The sequence below is a fragment of the Rattus rattus genome, chromosome 3 (genome assembly GCF_011064425.1).
Source record: "Rattus rattus isolate New Zealand chromosome 3, Rrattus_CSIRO_v1, whole genome shotgun sequence".
In the NCBI taxonomy this organism is placed as follows: domain Eukaryota; kingdom Metazoa; phylum Chordata; class Mammalia; order Rodentia; family Muridae; genus Rattus; species Rattus rattus.
The window spans coordinates 63562273-63576273 of record NC_046156.1 but is presented as its reverse complement, the minus strand read 5'-3'; the positions used below and the strand labels follow the sequence as shown (position 1 = coordinate 63576273).

Here is a 14001-nt window from a genome sequence, read left to right as displayed (position 1 = left end):
CCTCTGACTATTCATGGTAAAGATTCCATAACAGTGCACTTACACACTAGACTCTAAATCAGTTCAAAGTAACCATATTAGGAAGGGTTTGTCTTTACTACTAACTCACTCGTTTAATTCCTTCCCCTAAACCTGGGACAGGTGGCAGAATTTTCATACTCAATGTTTGTGGCAGATGACATTGGACCAACGGAGAAACCTGTATGCTACCCTAAGGATGCAGGACACTATGGAACAGGAATTAGCACTGTCCAACAAACAGCTCCTGCTGGTGAGTTCTAGGAGCGCCACCTGGAGTCTTCCCCTTTCCCACTCACTCTATGTTCCTGCTAGCCAGGGCATCTTGACCTAACTGATTTTTTTTTCATTATTTTATCAAAACATTAACATCAAATGTCAAAGCTCTTTTCAGTAAGTGATTATTTTCAGTTTGCAGATGCTACTCTCTTAGTTTTGGCTTATTAAAGCTTTGTTTTCGGGGCTGGAGAGATGGCTCAGCGGTTAAGAGCACTGACTGCTCTTCCAGAGGTCCTGAGTTCAATTCCCAGCAACCACATGGTGGCTCACAACCATCTGTAGTGAGATCTGATGCCCTCTTCTGGTACGTCCGAAGATAGCTACAGTGTCCTCACATACATAAAATAAATAAATTTTTTTAAAAAAAATCATCCTTTCTGGAGAGGTGGCTCAGCGGTTGAGAGCACTGACTGCTCTTCCAGAGGTCCTGAGTTCAATTCCCAGCAACCACATAGGGGCTCACAACTGTCTGTAATGAGATCTGATGCCCTCTTCTAGTGTTTCTGAAGACAGCTACAGTGTATTCATATACATTAAAAATATATATATATTTATTTAAAGATTTGTTTAAAGGCAAGCCTCCCTGAACTCAGAGCTCCACCTGCCTCCTGCATGGGATTAAAATGCGCCACCTCATCTAGCCAGGGGTTTTATTTTATGTATTTATTTCTATGACAAGCTCTGGGTCTGCATCACAGGTTGGCCTAGACCTTGCAGACATCAAGCCTCCCATATACTGAAATTATAGGCATGTCCCACCCCCCAGCTGCAAGTGACACATTTCCAATTCCCAGTGCATAGCAGTCTTTGCTGTTTTCATCTAGTGAGATCCTAAGCTGCTGCTTCTCCTGGGTGACAGTTGTGCATCACTCTTGTTTTCTTGAGCACCTAGCAGATTTTCTAGTTGATGGTACATTCTCAGCAAAATATTTGTTAAACATTGAGCTTTCATCCAAAGAAAGGGAAATGAGGCAGGCTTCCCTTCACTGATTTACACTTTCTTCTACTGCCTCCATATGTCCCAGCCAAGTTTGGGTCCAACAGAACACAGGGATGGGAAAGGCATCCAGAGTCTGAGAAAAGGTGTAGAAGAGTCAATGCCACACATTTTTCCTGCCTTCCCTACCAGGTCCGTCAAGCTGCCTTGCACGAGCTGTTTGAAAAAGAATATCAACAGTACCAGCAGGAGCTCAATCGAATGGGCAAAGCTTTTTATGAGGAGAGACTCTGACTGCTGCCGACTGGCCAGACACTGTTCCTCCATCTCATCGTACCTGCCAACCCAACCTTCATTCTTATGTGGAGCTTCTCAGAGCACATCTGGACCTGGAACTTAAATCTCTTTTTCACTGTTACGTCTACTTATATGTGGCTTCTAGAAACAAGAGTGACACCTTGTGGTCAGTGTGGGCTATGCACTGTTGTAAGGGGGGAGAGATTATGTACAGTTTCTGGTTTAATAAATAAAGCTAGCTCATAGAGGTTCATATTTGGCCACAGGGTTTATTCTCAGCCTTGAGTCTTGATTTGTTCTTGGCTGCCATTTAATTTTACTTCTTAGATTGTGGGCACTGCCTCAGACTTCAGTTTCACTGTTTCACTCTCCTAAATTCGTGGACAAATAAACATTAAACATGGCTATTAATCTGTAGGCACTGCGGTGCTTGAATGTCAGGAGGCCCCAGTTTTATGTTTAGAAGTCCTCTCATTGTTGTGAAACCATGGATTAGCCTGAATTCCCACTCTACAAAACGGCTCCGAACTCTAATCCCTCCAGGCACTCAGCTTACAATGGAGCAGGTGTTAAATTTGAGGAGCTAGAAAAAGGATGTCCATTCTCAAGGTGTTTGACACTGAAAATCCTGGAAAGTGTTGACGTACGCACCTGTAGGTCACAAATACAAATGACATTCAGATACCTCCCCCCCTCATGTCCCCTCATGTCCCCTTACAGCCCATAGCTGCTGCAAGAACCTATCCTCTGAAGTAATTTCTAGTATTTAAACCCTACTCCGTCAGTAGTGAACACACATGTGCCAAGGGACTGTTTACTACCCTCTTGCTTTGTATGGCTGTCTCCACTGCAAAGTTCACACTTCAGTCTGTCTCTAGCCTGTGTCCCTTATTAAAGCCTGTACTTCAGCTGTCAGTAGCCACTACTTCTTGCCCCTACATATCCCACCCATGAAGACAGTGGAGAGGCAAGAGGACACAAAAGCACAAGCTTTAGGGTCAGGTGTAGGTTCACAGTATCAGATCCTCATTCTGATACCTCTTCTGGAAATGACAGGCCCTCCTAAGATTTTCCTCAGGATTAAATAAGAAGGTACAGAGCACAAGCCCAGTGATTGGCCTAAAATACCCTCATGTCTCCTTGTAGCTAGCGCACATCCAGTTAAATATCTTCTCAACCATATACTCTTCCCTCTGCCCTCATTGTCACTGCTTGTGACCTCTTGTCATTAGTAACTAGTCATGGACACAGCGAAGGAGCTGGAGCTCACTGGTGTGGAAAGCAGGCTTTGAACCAGAATTACAGAGTAGCATGCATTTTGTAGATGAAGCCACAAAACTGAATTTCCATTCCTTCTTTCTGTCCCTGGCATGTTAGTCTGGTCTATACCATCTTCGCCTCTTTAAGCTTCCTTCTGATCTGTCTTCCAGGCCAGAGTTAATAGAATGGACAGGTCTGACTTTCACTGTTGGCCTTGTCACTTAGTTTGGCCTAGTGCAAGTTTTAATATTTAATATTCTTGGGGGAGGACTCTGGCGAGATGATTCAGTGATTAGAAGCACTAGCTACTCTTCAGAGGACCCAGATTCAATTCCTAACATCCACATAGCTACTCAAAATTATCTAATTCCAGTTCCAGAGGATCCAATGCCCTTTTCTGGCCTTTGCAGGTACCAGACAAAACTCATGGTACACAGGCATGCAGGTAAAACACCCATTTTTAAATAAGTCTGAGTTTTGGTTGCTTACTTACAAAAACAATCCCAACCTTACGGGATTCTAGGAATTAAGATACCTAGAAGAAATCACACATAATACCTAATAAAAACAGGAAACCATAATGCTGTCTCCCTACTCCATGGTACTTTCTTCCCACTACACTTTATAACCAATCTCTTCAATTTCTCTCTTTGTTCATTTGGACTCTCTGGATGTCCATCTGCCTGCTTGGATCTCTGACCTTGGCCTATTGCCTCAGGGCTTATCAGTGCCAGACTGACTCCATTATTGGCAGGTTGGCCCACCATAGCACTCATCTTTCCTGACCCTCCCTGCTAATTCTGTGTGTTCTCATCACATCACTCAATTGTACCCACACCAGCCTGTTGCTGCTGTAGCTAATGTCACGCCCTGGCCTTGTAACTCAGGACTTAGCTCTGTCTGAAATAGCTGCTCTGTGAGATGCTACTTGCTACTAGGCCTGATGGCCTGAGTTTAATCAAAGAACCCACATAAAGGAGAGAACAGACTCCTGGAAGTTGCCCTCTGACCTTCACATGGGCACCATGACACAACCACACAAAAATATAAGTATAATAAAGATAAAGGAAAAGCTAGTGGTCTGCTGTCGGTGTGTTTCTTCCTTTGTTCCACCCAAAGTTGAGTCAAGTTTTCTCTACATGGTCATGGTTATCCTAGAACTCACAGTGTAGACCAGACTGGCCTCGAACTCATAAGAGATCCTCCTGCCTCTGCCTTCCAAGTACTTCAATTACAGGTGTGCACCACCTCATCTAGCAAGTCTTCCACTCTTGTTAGTCTCCTTCTAGCCTTTCTCCTTTCTGTTTCCCATTGTGGCCAAGGGGGTTGGGAGTGGGGCAAAATAGAACTTGAAAGATGAGGGGTAAGGGTAAGTGGAGGGTAAGGATATAAATATTCCGTACACACACAGACTCTGGAAACTAAAAAGAGAAAAGACAATACCATAAGCACCTAATTTGGGAATGAGGCTGCAAGTGCCACACACAATTAATTTGAATTGATTGGGTGTTAGAACACGCTATTGATCTAGATCAAAGTCACTGTGAAGTTGGTGTGTTGGGGGAGGGAGATGCCAGGATTAATGGGAGCAAGGACACACAGAACATGCCTGGGGACTGATAAAAATCAGCCCTCTTCCTATCGCTCGCTAGCCCCTGTGCAGCTATAACTTGGGCTCCTTTTTGCCACAGTGAGTGAAACATCAGTCAAGTGACACTCAACAGACCCAGTTCTCTCTAAGAGGAGAAAAAAGAAGAGAACCAGGTTGATCCCTGTGAAGGAAGAGCCTTGGAGAAGCCACCCCCGGAGCTCTGGTGATTTAAAAAAAAAAAAAAAAGGCTGTAGAAAGGAATGGTAGTCCTGAGGGTTGCAGGCTGCCTCTTGACAGAGCAGTTCCCTCTTGCTTTTGATGTAAAAACCTTAGTTTCAGTTCAGCCAGGAGGGAGAAGCTGGATGTCTGCTAGTCTGGAGTCCAGACTGAAGACTGAGTGCAATAGATTTCCTGTTCTGGACACCCAGTGGTAACTTGAAGGAGGATGCTTTAAGGACATGAAGAGGAAACCAGGCACTCGATGCTGAAGGCAGCCCCATATTTCAGATGTTTCCCATGACTCCTGTTGAAGTTGGAGTCCACTAAGAAGACCGAGAAGTATCATGGGAGAAAAGGAATCTGGGAAGGTTAGAAGTTTGGTTGGAAAAGGGAAAGCAGAGGAGACGCAAACCCCTAACCTTACCCACCCCGCCCCCCGGAAAGCCCTGGGCAGCTGAGGTGACATTGAAGGGCAGGTGGCAAAGCTATTGAGGAGCTGCTGACATGGTGATCCTCTGGAAGCTGGTGCTGTCACACAACAGGGAGAAGCAGCTTCGTGTGGGAGCTTTGGTACACGGTAGGTGCCGGATGTGAAGCCCTGCCCAGTGTTCTTGCTTTACGAAAACATGATCCAGCACACACAACACAGTAGAAGGTTTGTGGTGGGGACAGCATGAAGGGCAGATAACCAAGACCATGTTTTGGGAGTGAAAGACCAAGGGTCAGCACCCTTGAAGATGGATTTCCTCTTGTACATGGTTAGGCTCTGGTTTGTCTTCCCTGACCTTTCTTCACAGTGAGGGGAGGGGCAGATTACTACCAAAGTTTGCCTGCCTGCTTCTGTGTGATATGTTTGATATTGGGTTGTTAAATTATGAACCAACTAAATGTCAAACATTCTCACAGCAGTGAGGAGACTTGGCACCACCTCCTCTGCTCCTTCAGCCCCTGGGGCTCGGAGACTATTGTCTGTCTCTCTGTTTTGTTTTTGAGGCAGGGTCTTTCTATGTAGCCCTGGCTATCCTTGAACTCACTATGTAGACCAGGCTGGCCTCAAAGTCAAAGAAATCCTCCTGCCTCTGCCTCTGCCTCTGCCTCTGCCTCTCCTCTCTGCCTCTCTGCCTCTCTGCCCCTCTGCCTCTGCCTTCTGATTAAAGGCACATGCCACCATACCCAGTGTCTTGTTTTTTGTTCCTTTTCTGTTTTTCTTAAAATGGAGCTCAAGGCCTCATAGATGCTAGGTAAATACTCTACCACTGAACTATAGAGCTACAGTCCAGGTTATTTTTAATTTGTTTTGCCCTATCTATCTATCTATCTCTACTGTTGCTGTCTTCACACACACCAGAAGAGGGCATCAGACCCCATTACAGATGGTTGTGAACCACCATGTGGTTGTGGGAATTGAACTCAGGACCTCTGGAAGAGAGCAGTCAGTGTTCTTAACTACTGAGCCAACTCACCACTATTGTGATTTTTTTTTTTTAACTAAATTTCTCTCCACAACTCTCCTGAAAGAGAAGTATATGGAGCCCATGCTAACCCAGAAGGCTCATGTGGAAGTGGGAGAGAGGCAAAATTTGAGAATCAACTCTCTATATATCTTTTTTTTATTTTTTCAAAGACTTATTTATTTATTATATATAATAATTGATATTGGGTTGTTAATTTATGAACCAACTAAATGTCAAACATTCTCACAGCAGTCTTCAGACACACCAGAAGAGGGCATCAGATCCCATTACAGGTGGTTGTGAGCCACCATGTGGTTGCTGGGAATTGAATTCAGGACCTCTGGAAGAGCAATCAGTGCTCTTAACCACTGAGCCATCTCTTCAGACCCCTTTCTTTATATATCTTGCCCCATGTGGTAGAGAGAATGTTTCTCTCTTCCTCTTCTTTTTTTGTTCTTGTCTTTTTCTCCTCTGTATCGCCCTCTTCCCTCTCAACCCATTTCCTTCCTCTGGTTCTCTTTTGTCCCCGTTCCCTGACTGGCCTCAGAACCAGGGGTGCTTGTTTCTTTGCTTTCTTCCAAGAGTTAGCTGGTAGTCTATCCACCCAGTCTATTAGTAGCAGCCTGCTCTTAACATGGAGGTTCTCTCATGAGTGAGACAGTTCTGCCCTTACCCCCACCCTGATGCTTGACTCAGTTCCCACATGGCTGTGGTTTAGTCTCGACACTAACTATCCTTGACATTATGAACTCATTAGAACCATTTCTATTTACCCTGCTACCTCCAGTCACCTTGAACAGTGTCCACTTCTCTGGCCTACATGGGTATATGGCAACTGTGTATGGGATCAATTGCCACCTGTCAATAGCAAGATTCCAAGTGGAATTATGAACATGGCTGGCACTACACTGGGGAAAGTAGAGCTGGTAGTGATGATTATAGCAGTGTGGTGGACAGTGGGGCTGGGCAGGGGCTACAGAGGGAGCAGTCGATGAGAAGGGGTAGACGCAAGTGGCAGTCTTTGGTACGTACGTGTGGGTACGAAAGCTCTATTTTAAGACTGCTATGAGAAAACGTGATCTTGTTTTAGGACCTCCTCATTTCTCATCCCACTTGACACCCTAGATAGCCTTTCAGATCCCAGGCCTTCTGCTTTATCCTATGGCCTTTACAGACTAATGTCTCCTTGCCTATTAGAGAATCCCAAAATAGCACAGCAATCCCAACTGTCAATCTGGAGGAATTGTCAACGATCATGAGTGACCTCCCCTGGTCACTGTTGACCACGCTCCTTAGATACCAGGGATCAAAAGACCAAACTAGTAGACTTTGGTCCACATCCAATACAGTCCAGGGGAAAATGAGAGATCTAAAGGCTCCTGGGACCCCTCTAGTGGCTAGAACTGCTAAAGTACCCTTCTCAGCTTCAGTGTTCTCCCCTCTTCTGTTCCTCCACTTTTGAAAGACCCATTGAGCTGCCAAGAATGAGTGGAAAGTTTCAAGGTCAAAGAGAACCCCCCACCTCCCCCACTTTCCATTGTCTAAAATCAGCCTCAGCTGTTCCTCAATTTTTTTTTCTTGCTGGTGATGTCAGTCTATCAATGTGTCTGACCCTGTGTTCCCCCAGGGGAACAGTAAAGGGGTGGGAGGGAGCTAGAAAGACCATGTTAGGAATAAGAGGTGGAGCTGCAAGCACAGATAAAGGCTCAAACTTGGGGAAGTTTGAGTGACCCAGGCAGCAGCCCTTCCTTTCTGGTCCTAGCCTCCAGGTCTCCAGTGTTCACAGGTGAACCCACCAACAGTCACAGCTCATGATGGAGGCCATCAAGAAAAAAATGCAGATGCTGAAGTTAGACAAAGAGAATGTCCTGGACCGAGCTGAGCAAGCTGAAGCCGAGCAGAAGCAGGCAGAAGAAAGAAGCAAACAGGTAGGTACTGGTATTGACCTTTCTCACTTGCTGGTTGCAAGACAGAGATGGCTCAGGCAGTGGTGGCACACACCTGTAATCCCAGCACTCAGGGCAGCTAGAGATAGAGAAACCTTGTCTTGAAAAACCAGAGGGGCAGGGGGTTCATGGGAGAGGCAGTGAACACAGGACCAGCTTCTTTTTGGGGTGGGTGGAATGCCCTAGTCTCAATGAACATCTAGGGCAGCAGTTCTCAACCTGTGGGTTGAGACCCCCTTGGGACATTGACCCTTTCACAGGGGTTGCCTAAGGCTACCAGAAAACACAGATACATTATGATTTGAATAGTAGCAAAATTACAGTTATGAAATAGAAATAAAAATAATTTTTAGTCTCCACACATGAGGAACTATATTAAAGGGTCTCAGCACTAGAAAGGTTAAGAACCACTGCTTTAGGGTATCCCCTTTAGACTTGTTCACATGACCTTGAGAAAGCCAGTGGCCTCACCTGTGCCAGTGTGCCTGTGTACTCCCTAAGTAGAAGTAGACCATGTTTTTGAAGAATGTCTCACTTCTAGAGCAAAAGGTAAGAGCATGATCCATCTTTTGTTCTCTCTCTCAGTAACACCACAGAGATCTTCCCCACTAGGTGTTTATCATTCACTAGTCTTGCATGAAAGCTCTTGGGACCAGACATTATAGGGTCTGAGATGAAGCCATAACCTAACTCCTGGAACATGGCTGGAGAAGTGTGTCTCTCTTGGAGGCTGGGCTCAGCAGTCTTTGGAGTCCAAGTCCGCACGGTTGTGTTTATGTCTTTGTGTGTTACTTTTCGGGTTCCTGCAGCTAGAGGATGAACTAGCAACCATGCAGAAGAAGCTGAAAGGGACAGAGGATGAGCTGGACAAGTATTCTGAGGCTTTAAAGGATGCCCAGGAGAAGCTGGAGCTAGCAGAGAAGAAGGCAGCGGATGTGAGTATTGGGAGATGGCTTACTTACCTTCTTCTTACCCATAGATTATGGGCACATATGCCAACATAATACTTTTGCCTATAACAACACATTGGCATGCTCGTCTGCTGAATGTACTTTCTTACTCAAAGACACGTTGAAATTGAGAGCATAGTTAATTGTAGCATGCTTTCCTAACATGCATGGATCCCTGGATTCTACACCAAGCGCGAACACACACACACACACACACACACAGAGAGAGAGAGAGAGAGAGAGAGAGAGAGAGAGAGAGAGAGAGAGAGAAAGTCTTGTTTCTGTACTAGTCAACCTCCTTCCCAGAAATTTAATGACCTTTTCCAGAACATGGACAAAGGAGGGGCCTCACACGCAGATGCATGCTATCAGGTATCCGCTTCCTCCCCCGTGCCACATTCTTAGCTTTTGTGTACAAGGCTTGGCATGTGCATGTGTGTATTAATAGGGAACCTCTCATCTCTCAATTACCCAAGAAAGCCAGCTTAGATTTCACAATAGAAAATGGAGGTCACACTGACCCTGGCCCTATATGGATTTATTTGTCCTAGTCAAGGTGGACATCTGCCTTTATGCCATAGCGATGCCACAGGGAACCCTGATCATAGGAGAGCAGTGAGGTATCAGGATGAACAAAAACAGAAAGGGGGAAGCAGGCAAAGGTAGCATCCTCAGATCTGACTCTATGGCCCTGAGTAAATTACATAGTTCTTAAGGGCTTTTCCCCCTCTTAAAACTAAAATTAATTGCCTTTACTCACCTCCTATTACAGTTTAGTGGGCACTTTCCTTCATCACCAACCTTGATGTTTGCTGTAAAGAGAAATATGAGACTATATAGGACATTTGCTTTGAGGAAAAGTACCACAGGACTGTTTATTTTTATCTGGGGTGCTGGGGATTAAATCCAGCCCCCCAACCAGCTACATTTACCTAGCCCATAGGGATCTCAACAACACCAGCAGCAACAAGAACAACAACAGCAACAACAACAACGCCAGGATTATGTCAGTTGCAGGGGCATTTCTCAGCATCTGGGTGAGGAGAAAACTAGAAACCTATGTTATTTTAAATCACATTTGGTTTAGAAAACAGCTTAAAGGACACGGAGCTTTAGATCCTCACATTCAGTCTCTGCCACGAGGCGTCTGCTCTTCTTCTCCTTGGTTGTTCTCTTTCAAAGGCTCAGTGTAGTAAGTGTTAGAGTACATGACATCAGAGATTCGTGATGCAAATCCGGTGACAGGCACTAAACGCAACCTCAGTGTCTAAAAGTCTTGTCCAGTACAAACTGCTACCTCTCTGTGCCACCACTACCTGGCTAAAAAATTTAAATATGTAAGATTTTGTCTTAAAATTTAAATCCTCTCGGTCCTGTCCCATTTGTTACCTTCTCACATACTCAGTCAGTTCCCCTCATAGATATGTACAAGAACAAGAAATAGGCCGGACATGGTAATATATGCCTTTAATACAGCACCTGGGAGTCAGAGACAGGCAGATCTCTGATAGTTTGAGGCTGGCTTAGTCTTCATGATGAGTTCTAGGACAGCTATGGCTATATATAGAGACCCTGTTTCAAACAAAACAAACAACAAACAAACAAACAAAAAAGAGGGGGAAATTTGTTGAGACAGAAGCAGGATGAAAGGAATCTTTTCTCCAAGTACCACCTGTGGGTTAGGTTAACACCTGCCACAGCCTGGTTTTGTAAGTAAAATATTATTAGAACATATTGTCTAGTGTTTTTTTCTGTTCAATAAAATAGTTGCCACAGAGTCCACATGACCTGTAAAGCCAGACATTGTATCTGGCCCTTTATTAAAAACTTGCTGACCTTTGCTTCAAAGAGAACAAGAAAGCAAGGAGGGTGCCTGTAGGAGCTAGGGAAAGCATGGACCGAGGAAGAGCGCTGGGGTTCATTTAAGTAGAGAACAAAGATCGTAATATGCTCATTACTGTGGAGAGCTTTGCCTAATACAGCAAGGGCTAACAGTTCAGCCTCTGACCTTGAGATTAATAAATAAGTAAACAGGGGAATGAGAGAGACAGTAGCTCCATGTCTACACTGGTAGTTCAGCTATCAGTTATCCTGAATGTGTGGGATTTTTTTTTAGGGCTACTTGAACAAAGAGAGGTACCAGCGTGGTAAGGTCCGCACAATCTTGTTTTCTCTTCCCAGACTTTAGCTACTATTATAGTTTTTTTTTTTTTTTTTTTTTTTTGGTTCTTTTTTGGAGCTGGGGATCGAACCCAGGGCCTTGGCGCTTCCTAGGTAAGCGCTCTACCGCTGAGCTAAATCCCCAGCCCCTATTATAGTTTTAAGTTGTAGCAAAAAGTGCATGCACAAAATACACAGTTTTAACCCTCTTTAAGCTACAGTCTGGTGACGGTCAGAATATATTTAAATTTTGTGCAACCATGTGTAAAATCCTTGTGTGTGTGTTGTCTATATGTGTGTGGTTGCCTGACAGGGTGTGGAGGCAGAGGTAGGTGTGGGGTGCCTTCCTCTATATCTCTCTACCTTGTTTTTGGACACAGGGTCTCTAGATGAACCCAGATCTCACTGATTTGCTAGGCTAGCTGGTCAGCAAGTTCTGGGATCTACCTGTCTCTGTGCCCCACCCGTCCCACAAGTGCTGGGATTACAGGTGCACAGAGCCACAGCTGGCTCTTATGTGGGTGCTGGGGAACTGGATTCCTCACGCTTGTGCAGCAGGTCATAGGATGCTCTTAATCCAAGATGAAATCAGAAGCTGTTTAGGGACAAATAAAGGAAAGAGGAATGCAAGGGGTAGGACTCAGGACACAGGAGTCACAACATCCTTTTTTAGGGCCATGTGTTGAGAGGGATGAGGAAATAAGAGACAGGGATGGACAGAGACACCTGCTGGTATGTTGTATTGTATGTTACCAGGAAAACAATAGCACTGGTTGGTCTCCTTGCTGCCAACCCGTCATGCCTCTGAAAGCTATCGGGAGTCAACCCATCTGCTTCCCTAGATCAAGAAGAGATTATCTGTACAAAGGAACCAGCCTCTGGAATGCAATTCGTGTTGTCTCAACTTTGGTTGGCCTGGATCAGGTCTAAGGGTTCAGGGAGGTACAACAGTGCCACCTGCTGATCAGCACGCAGATGACAAAAATTCTCACCACAACTCTTCTGATGAGATTTACTCAAAACAAGCTTGGGAAATACTTAGGCCATCAAAACAATTTTCATGCAGGTCAGAGCCTTGCCTTCTGTCTTAGTTCCTGGAGAGTTGGGCAGTAATCAATGTGTACAGGATACACTTCTGAGAAATTATTATTTGTCCAAGTTGTTTTTTCTGAATAGTCTCATTGTTCAAGAGTCTTTTTTTCCCCTCAAAAAGAAAGGAACATCCTGAGACCTAGAACCAGATACAAGGAGCACTAGTGTTTTGCTGAACCCAGAGATTCCACAAAGCTAAATCCCCAACCTCAAGTTAATATCCTTAGTTCTAAATCCTACTTCATATCCTATTTCTCAAGGGAAGGAAAGAGGTTTATCAAGGGAGGGATTTATCATGATTAATTACTGAGAAGGTGGTAGAAAGTCAGAGAAATAAAGGTACAATGTGAGAGTTCACACGTGAAATTTCAATTCTTAGGAAGTTGATAAAGAGGGGTCCAAAGGTTAGGATCAACCAGGGCTACAAAAATGAGTTGGAGGCCAGTCAGGACTACCTCAGATACAATCTCAAAAACCAAAAATAAAACAAAGGAAGCAAAAACTAGAATAGCGGGAGCTGGAGAGATGGCTCAGCGGTTAAGAGCACTGTCTGTGCTCTTCCAGAGGTCCTGAGTTCAATTCCCAGCAAAGATATGGTAGCTCACAACCATCTGTAATGTCATCTGATGCCCTCTTCTGGCATGGAGGTGCACCTACAGATAGCTCACTCATACATAAAATAAATGAATGAATCAAAACAAAACAAAAAAACAAAACAAAACAAAAAAACAAACCAAAACCTAGAGAAGCAAAGGGAAAACAAAATAAACCTCGTTATAGTTGTGCCTCCAGAAATCCTGACTAATAGGACCTGTAGAAGTAGTTTTGAACTCATATAATAGCTCCTTGGAGTACCTGAAAGCCAAAGTGAAACTAGTGGAAGTTACTACAATTCAGAGGTTAAATTCCACAGTAGTTTTCCATATACTTATATCTTTCTGTCACACCAAGGATATGATAATAGAAGTGTAAATATCTTGTCTACAAAAGGAGTTGTACATGAATATTAAATTCCAAGTCCAAAATCATTCCAAGGGTAAAAGGGGGTGGTGGCAGGTTAACTGCTCATTCCTATGGACTCTCTTAAAAGCTACAGGGGACAAACCTACTATTCAAACAAAACACTTCAGTTCAGAGCTGATCCTAATAGAATGCCAACTTGCCAATCTCTTCCATCTGGTAGTTCTGGTATCGACTTGCAGGGAATGGGAGAGAACTGTCTCAACAGTTTTTGGGGTTGTTTTGAGACAGAGTTTTATGTAGCTCAGACTAGTCTTGAATTCACCATGTAGCCAAGGGTGACCTTGGATTTCTGCTCTTTCTGTGTCCACCCTCCACTATGACAGTTTAAGTGCTCCTGGAGATCCAGCCCAGAGCTAGTGATGCTGGGCTAGTGATCTACAATCTGAGCAATATCCACAGCCCCTCCTAATAGGTTTTCAAAGGAGCTCACTGCGACTCCTTGCAAGATGAAGGCTAGAGTCTTCTAGGCTTGTCTCAGAACCTTGTTTTGGAGTCTGTCGTAAACTGAGTAGAAAGGGAAGCATATGGGATACTTTATATTGCGGAGCGGACTTAGTGGTAGGGAGGCACTGGATAAGAGAGGGGTCACCTGCGTAAGTGATCACGACAGCACCATTCTAGTAAATGGGACAGCCATTGTTGGGAGGTAGCCTGGTGGGTGAGGCTAGACTATGAAGCGCCTCTCAGTTACTATGGTAGCCTTACCAAACCCCGCCCCCCTTTACTGGTCTAAGGAAAGACCGCCCTGAGTGGTCGCCTAGGGTTACTGGGAGGC

The 14001-nt window shown here is 44.6% G+C and overlaps 1 protein-coding gene across 1 annotated transcript; it reads left to right on the top strand.

Moving 5' to 3' along the window:
- The first annotated feature begins 130 nt into the window (after window positions 1-130).
- On the top strand, window positions 131-1948 carry C3H1orf189 (chromosome 3 C1orf189 homolog). Its single transcript, XM_032897900.1, has 2 exons — window positions 131-271; window positions 1427-1948. Exons 1-2 carry the CDS (start codon window positions 176-178, stop codon window positions 1526-1528), a joined length of 198 nt encoding a protein of 65 aa, XP_032753791.1. The 5' UTR covers window positions 131-175; the 3' UTR covers window positions 1529-1948.
- Window positions 1949-14001: the final 12053 nt, after the last annotated feature.